Raw genomic sequence first — 8331 nt, forward strand, 5'->3', positions numbered from 1 at the left:
ATCTTCTAAAGGTTCAAGCATTACTAACTTAAATTTCCCCCCAATGCAAGTAGAGTTTACATCTACTCAAAAAGGTAAACCAAATGAAATTAAAATCATTTTTAAAAAGAATCTATGCAATTTTCACAAGAGAAGAAAATTAACACAAAAGCGACGTTCTTCTCACAGCTACTTAAAGAAAGGAAAATGTAATTTAAAAAGGTTTATGTGTATATTGTTTGGTAGTCCTAAAGTTTAAAAGAAAGCATACTCTTAGAAACATAAGAAAAAATAAATCCTTCAAAAAGAAGTAGCAATGCTTCTGGTGAATAAAATCAGATTGCAACTACCCTTAAATTCACTATTTGAATTGTCAACTATATGTTAATAGGTGTTAACTAAGTACTGTGTAAATGCAGTTGTAGTGTCTTAATCTAGTTCACACAGAGCAGTTTTTACACAGGACAGACAATAACTCCAAAAGACCATAGTGGCTTTCAAATATGTAGGGCCATCTCAAGACTTTCTGTATGATCCTAGGAGGAACATAGGAGGTACTTAAACCATATCTAAGTATCTCTGGACTAACAAACAAATCTGTCTGGAACTGGACCCAAATTTATAGAGTATGCTATTAGAACTCCAGGATGGAGCTGGTGACAACCCTAGACAGAAGCTACACAATGCTCCTGCACTTTGAGAAAGGTTCTTTAATTTGGATAGAGTCAGCGTGCATGCAACAGTGCATGCAGCACATTCACCCTCCTGAATGCCTGTGCTCTTGGATAAGCAGTGGATAAACACGTGAAATAGCTTTATCATGCTGACACAGTATAGCTGAGCAGCTCTGCAGATCGTTCCCCAATAACTAATATAACACAGGATATCCCAGTCCTTTACATTAATTGAGCTAATCAGCAGCTGTTACATAAAATCTTCTATTTATAATGAGAATAAAGAAAAGAGACATGAGTTTCTTATCAGAAGTTTCTTAATAGTCAGAGTCAGAACTGGTGCCCATGGCTAATGTGCAAAACAAGCAAGGAAGCAGACATAATTCATGTGGTAGACAGAAGATGGAAAAAATTTGAGATCTACACCAGAGATAGCACAGTTCTTGACTAACCAAGAAAATAAACTATTTTTGTTTTTGAGTTAGCAAGAGCCATCATGCAGCAATACAAATTTGCATTCTCTGCAACATTTCATTTCACTTGTACAAAATGTATCCTGAGCTCAGCAGTAAAATAATAAAAAAATTTAACAGTTTAGATTTATATTTATAAAAGAAATCAACTGCACTGTGTAACTTTCAGAACTTTCTTTACTTTAAAAAAACAGAACCATGATAATGTAAGTTACTTGGCAATGCAACTTAGAATGGTGATATTTCACAAAGAGAAAAAGCAGTAACTTTACCAGTGCTGCAGGCGAAAAAACAATCTTGGGAAGATTCCATAGTTTTAGAAAGGTGGTTTTAAAAAGGGCTGCTTCACAAAAATCAATACACTTTCCCCATAGGTTCATGATGTAAAATTCTATAATCAAGGCTTGTAGATTTGTAATTATGGTATGTCAGCCACATTTAAACAAGAGTGTTAAAAGATTGTTAAAGTTAAACTAACACAATTGCAATGTGAATTGTCTTAGTCTCATTCTAATCTACTGGTGTCACTTCCATTTAACCAGATGGAAACTATGGGCAAATATCAGTGCTATTTTCACATGCCCCAACTTACTTTGTTCACAGTAGTTTTTAAAACCCTTGCTGATCTGAAATGAGTATAAGATTTATTTATTTGTTTAAAGATCAATTCATTTGCTCTGAAGCGGGTTTTTGAGCTTGGACTACTGAGAGTAAGACTATTTTGAAATGATTAAATAATACTTCTTGCTAGGACATAAATCACAAATACAACAAATACTAATCACACTCATCAAATCTACTTATTTGAATACTGGGTAACAAAAGTATGCAATCACCTGGCTATTAATTTTGTCTGAAAATGCAAGAGATTCTCCCCGTTTATAGTTAAAGTTCCCTTCGTTAATACATAACAAGGAAGAAACACAAAGGCAAGTAAATTATCCACAAGTACAACAGTCTCTTGAGAAGGATACACAAAGAATCTGTAATATACAGATTAAAAAAATCCCGCTTTGTTCTTAGCTCAAAAAGTAATGAGTTAGATAACTCATAAGAGTGAGCTATAGCAGGCGATTAAAAACAGACAAATGAAGCGCCAAGAAAGTGTAGAACATCCTAGTTCTTGACCCATACTTATTTTGGTATACTTGTGCAGCCTGAGCATTGAACATGCTTGAAAAATCAACTTTATAGACTAAATTCAATGCAGTTTTCTAAACTGCAAACACAGAAAAATACAAGGAGAAAACGACTGAAATATTGAGTCAGTCATTCTTGGCATGTTTATTAATACTCTACGTGCTCTCTCACACATCATGAATAAAATACCTATACAGATTCTATAGTTCCAAATGAGGGGAAAATATGAAAGTTCCCAAATTCACTCAAGTCACATGCACAACAGCTGCAGTACAGAGTACTGAACAAAGCTTCTAGTTTGAGAAGAAGAGGTGGAGTGGAACAAAACGATGCCTCTTCTTGCATCTGTGTGTGCAACTGCCATAGAAGTGAGCAGCTGCTGCTGTCATTGAGACCTATGAAAGCCAAGCCAGAAACAGCCCATGTGTTTCAAGTGCTCAGGCTACATAATAAAAGTACAGTTTCTATTGATGCATCAAACTAACTTAAGGTATGAAGTGTTTAATCACAGTGCTATTCTGCTGAAAACATAAATGGGATTTTAAAAGATAAGCAGGGTTACCAAGAAGGAAACAAAAAAGTTAACTTTAAGCTTGCCCACGTGAGCTCAAAGGTGCCTTGAAAAAATGTTACATTTCCTTACAGTAGTCCAGCTACTGCAGAGTATCTATAGATCTGCATATTGTAATCACACAAAACTCAGAGAGCACTCTCTTATTCACACAGCAAGAAGCAAGTGAATCCTGTTGACTGCACTTGAACTCCTCACACCCTTTGTACACAGTGTTGCATGCCTCACCCTTCAAAATACTTTCTTTTCTTTAAGTCTAATTTATTTTTCATCATATCAACACCCTGAAATACACAGATGTGTGGACCTCTAAGGAGGAAGCTGTGACACAGCAGCTCAGTTTTAGGTTGGTGTTAGACCATAAATAAAGGTAAGTCTCCTATCACAACTGGCAATAGTTTCACATCAGAGGACTGCTCACCTATGCAGTGCTCCTAAACTATGCTTTAACTTATTAAATATTTTGTTACCATTACCCTTAAAAGGCCACAGTATTTGTATTGGCTAACAAGGTAGTTTTCAGCAGTAGTAAGGCTTTGCCTGGGCTTGTCTTGGCCAGCCGGGTGTCTTTCTTCAAGAGCTTAACTACAGTTCTGACCAGGTACCACTTACTGCTTTTGTTCAGCTTCCTACAACTGAATGGCATGACACTCCTGTATTGGCTTTCTTTCACTAACAAGTACATTTTAGTAAGAATGAGCTGCTTCTAACGTTGAATAAAAAAAGCAGCACAGAAGATCAAACAAGAGAGGGATGATAGCAGAGTCCTTGAAAACAGAGGCACAGGAAGGTGTGAAACGCCCCAGTGCAGTGAACAACTCATCTATAGCCAAGTAGTGATCAAAGAAGTGCAATCTGAAGGGATGAGTAAAACTAGTTTTAGGATAACAAAGAACAATTTTCCAACATACGTTGAACATATCATATTCAGTAAATTCAGATTAAAGGTGGAGAAAAAGAGTATTTTATATTATTCATATAACTATTAATATCATTGCAACTGGACTAATACTTACTAGGAACTTAAGCAGCTTACTTTGTAACTCAGATGCAACAAAACTGTAACAGAATTAAAACAAAAATCCATGGATTTCCATGCATTAAGTCAACAAGGAAGAAAACGAAACAAGAACAACAACAAAACAAAACACTAAGAAGAACATGCTAAACATGTATGACTGCTGTACTCAACTCTACACACAAACCATATTAAACGTCACCCCAGGGACAGAAACATCAGGTTTAGGATATAAGAGAGTGGAGAGGAAAAGTGGGGGATGAGAAAGGAAAAGAGCCTGAAGGAGAACAGGGAGGTAAGAGATGTGAAGCTGTGTTCCTCCTCCTCCACCAAGACAAGGACACCTCTTTGGTAAGCACTGTGCCACCCGCTGGGTGAAGAATGCTTAGGCTGGTCTGCATCTTGCTACCACTACCATTGTGCATTAGCGCTACTGCAGCTAAATGATAAATAATAAATAGCAGCAGAATTTATTCATGGCAGCCTGGAGCCTGTTATATCTATCACTACAGTAACTCATCTATTCTTTTTAAATGTTTGTAATCTGCTCCATGACAGACCTTGTGAGGGGGCTCTGTCCAACTGTAAAGGCAAAGTCCAACTGTACTCAGCATAACACACTACTAACTACTAATTGGCTTTCTCAGACTCACTGAAACTACAGAAACAGTACAAAGACTAAGAATGTATAAACTAATCTCAGATCTAGAAGCACTGAGGACAATGGCATATAGACACCGAAGTAGCCCCATGTACAGTTATCTTTCATGCATAATTGCACTGGGACCACAGAACTGTTTTCAGGTCCAAAGTGACACAGCTATGTGGCACAGTATTCAACACACAAGCAAACAGGCAGGCATGCACCATCTCTGACTAGAGACTCATTATTTGATGTACACTTCCCCTGTTTCCCAATTTACAGACTTGAAGGAAAACCTTGTTCAGGTAGCTTTTGTGATGCTGTATGAAGTAATGGTCATCTGAAAAGCTATTAGGCATTACCACACAGTTCTTTTGGAGAAACTATCAAGCAGCAGCAATAAGCTACTGTAGGAATTTCAACAAACTACTTGTCATTTATCAGATATACCAGTTTCTCAGAAAACACCCGTTAAGTTACTCCTTTGACCAAATGAAAGAACACAGATTGAAAAAAAAAAAAAAAAAAGATGACGGCCTAAGTAATGGTAGCTTTTCCACACTTCAGAATACTCCGCCTATAAAACACAGACACAAAACAGGAAACACTTCAAAATGCAAAGAAGCATTTACAGTGTTGCTGCCTAGCCAGGCCGGTAACCATAACCTATGTCACAGACAAAGCAAAAAGCAGCCACCCAGTCATTTCAGACTGCACTTAAAATCCCTTGCTGAAAAACAACGTGAGTTCATAATCTGCACACCCTGCACAGTGACAGGAAATAGGGTACTGGAATCACATAATCAATTTCTTGTTTGCAGCTGCACTTGAGAGTTGCTCTGCATTTTGAGACTAGGAACTAAAAACAAAACTCTGTACATGTTACTTTGCTAGAGTTTAACTCCAGTCTTCCCAACCTATAGGGTGTTAGAAAGCATGTCCAATCTACTTCGAGGCTTCTACCAACTAAAATAGGTTACAATACAAAGCCAATTGCATAAGACTATTCTACTTAATGTCCTGATCTGGCACACATTGCAACTCCTATTCACGCCTGAACCAGTGCAGACTCAGTAGGTCCTAGTGCCTGCAACCAAATATTTCACACTAAAGGCTTTTCCTAACAACCGTAACAAGAAAGATTCACAGGGATAAATTGCATGCTTCTGAATCATGAGAACAGCTTTGCTATATTTTGAGAACAGCCCTTCATATAACCTGAGTGGATACAAGCGGAACGAGAAGAGGCTTGTATAAATGTAAGATCAAGAACAGAATGCAGAGGAGGCCGTGGAGCTTGTTGTCAAGCGAAGAAAGTAGAATAGATGTCCTGTTGTTGAAGATAAGATGGCAAAACAGTTGCTTCAGCTCAATGTGATACAAGTGGGAACTGGTACGGGCTACCCTCCCTTAAAAGGTTGGAAGTTTACAGCAAGAATGACTATTAGCCTTCATCCCATGACTACCAGAGATGTTAATTATTTCTTGGAACTTCTGCCCATGTCCTTGGAGTGTAACGGACAAGTAAGTATATGCTATGCCTTTAAATATGTAGTAGTTCCCCTCTTCGATGTGCATGTTGGTGGAGCGATCCCCCACGCATGCACCCAGCGCTGTAATAAAGGGAATACCTGCTTGACATAACTGATTGGTGTGTCAAGTCACTTTGTCAGTTTTCCCGGCTTCACTTCTTAGAGGTGAACAGCACGTAGAGCAGACAAAACTGAGAGGCGGCTACCAAATCTACAACCAACTTGGCGGCATGGAAAACCGACCGCCGAGTATTTCAGCATCTGTTTGGTAGAGCAACCCAGGCAGGCTGCCTCTCGAGGAGTCCAGCAAGGCCGCTCGGTCCCCGACACGGCAGCGTGACTGCCCTCGGCTCTCCAACCGCTGAGGATTCAGAACAAAACCCCGCAGCTGTGGCGGCGGCAGGCCTTTTCCCTAGGCGGGAGAAGCCGGCAGCCACGGCGCAATTTCTGGCGCAGCCACAGCCGCCCCCGCGCAGGACGAATGCCGCCGGCGGAGCGGGCACCGCCGCGAGCACCGCCAGCCGGGCCCAGCGGCGCCCAACGCGTGGCGGCGGGGCCGGGGCGCCCGCCAGCCTTCCCGCACTCACCGCTTCACGACGCCGGTTTTGATCTTGATCTGCCTCAGGCGGGGATCGGCCATGGCGGGGCTGCAGAGCGGGCCGGGGCCCTACGGCGCACGGGCGGAGGGCTCAGTGGGAGCGGCGAAGGCCCGTGACTGAGCAACACGGCCGTCCGCATGCGCCGAACGGACGGCAGCCTGCACGGCGGAAAGGAGAGGCGGGGTGAAGGGGGGGCGGCGCTCCGCGGAGCCGCTCCCAGCTCTTTGGTCCCCGTGCGGCTGCTCCGGGCTGCGGCGTGAGCAGAGGGGTAGCAAGCTAGAGAAGTTTTTCTGCCCCGAAATAACTGAGAACGCAACAGCAGCGCTGTGGCTTCAGCCTTAGTGTTATTACTGAACGGCAGTTTAAGGCTTTCTTCCTTTGTGCTTGTAATTAGTTGAAGCTAAGGCTCACCAAGTGGGCCAGTCCCTGCAAGGCTTTGGCTAAGCTCTTTAAAATCTTTACCAGCGACCTAGATAGTGGATTTGAGTGCACGCTGAGCAAGTTTGCTGGTGACACCAAGCTGAGTGGTGCAGTTGATGCCATGGAAGGGAGAGATGCCATCCAGAGGACCTGGAAAGGCTTGAAAAGTGGGTCCTCATGAAACAAATGAGGTTCAACAAGGCTAAGTGCAGGGTGTTCCACTTGGGTCATGGCAAACCCAGATATGAGTACAGATTGTGAGAAGAACTCATTGAGAGCAGCCGTATGAAGGAGAACTTAGGAGTTCTGGTGAACAAAAATCTTGGCACAAGCCAGCACTGTGTTCAGCAAAGTGCAAGGTTTTGCACTTGGGTCAGAGGAATCTCTGGCATCTATACAGACTGGAAGGAGTGGTCCTTGAGAGCAGCCTTTCAGAGAAGGACTTGTGGGTCTTGATGGATGAAAATGAGCTGCAGTGCTCTTGCAGCTTGGAAAGCAAATGGTATCCTGGGCTCTATCAGAAGAGGGGTGGCCAGCAGGGACAGGGAGGTGATTGTCCCCCTCTACTCTGCTCTTGTGAGGCCCCATCTGCAGTACTGTGTCCAGGTCTGAAGACCCCAGTACGAGAAAGACAGGGAGCTGTTGGAGAGGGTCCAGAGGAGAGCCACGAAGATGATCAGGGGACTGGAGCAGCTCCCCTACGAAGATAGGCTGAGGAAGGCAGGCTTGTTCAGCCTGGAGAAAAGAAGGCAGCGGGGTGTCCTCATTGCAGCTTTTCAGTACCTAAAGGGAGCCTACAAACAGGAGGGAATCAACCCTTTGAAAGGATAGGTAACAGCAGGACAAGGGGAAATGGTTTGAAGTTGAAGGAGGGAAGATTTAGGTTGGATGTCAGGAGGAAATTCTTTACTGTGAGGGTGGTGATGTGCTGGAATAGCTGCCCAGACAGCTTGTGGATGCCCCGTTTCTGAGGTGTTCAAAGCCAGCTTGGATGAGCTCTGGGCAGCCTGGTCTAGTATTAGATATGGAGGTTGTTGGCCCTGTCTGTGGCAGGGGGGTTGGAGATTCGTGATCCTTGAGGTTCCTTCCAACCCTAGCCATTTTGTGATTATGTGTGCACTTATAGCCCAGAAGGCTGACAATATCCTGCAATGCATTATAAGAGGGGTGGCCACCAAGGAGAGGGAGTTGATTGTCTCCCTGTACTCTGCCCTTGTGAAGCCCCTGCTGGAGCACTGCATCCAGGTTTGGGGTCTGTAGCACAAGACAGACATGGAGCCTT

At 42.7% G+C, this 8331-nt stretch overlaps 1 protein-coding gene across 1 annotated transcript in view; it reads right to left on the minus strand.

Annotated features, from left to right (window-relative positions):
* The window catches only part of TBCA (tubulin folding cofactor A), a 32064-nt gene extending 25308 nt beyond the window's left edge, over positions 1 to 6756 (minus strand). Inside the window, exon 1 of the mRNA XM_042825887.1 lies at positions 6618 to 6756. Within this exon, the coding sequence (XP_042681821.1) occupies positions 6618 to 6670 (53 nt within the window). The 5' untranslated portion in view covers positions 6671 to 6756. The remainder of the gene's footprint in view (positions 1 to 6617) is intronic.
* Between the last annotated feature and the right edge of the window lie 1575 nt (positions 6757 to 8331).

The sequence above is a fragment of the Centrocercus urophasianus genome, unplaced genomic scaffold (assembly GCF_019232065.1).
Source record: "Centrocercus urophasianus isolate 14NV4802_14NV808 unplaced genomic scaffold, USGS_Curo_1.0 seq_25, whole genome shotgun sequence".
Classification (NCBI taxonomy): domain Eukaryota; kingdom Metazoa; phylum Chordata; class Aves; order Galliformes; family Phasianidae; genus Centrocercus; species Centrocercus urophasianus.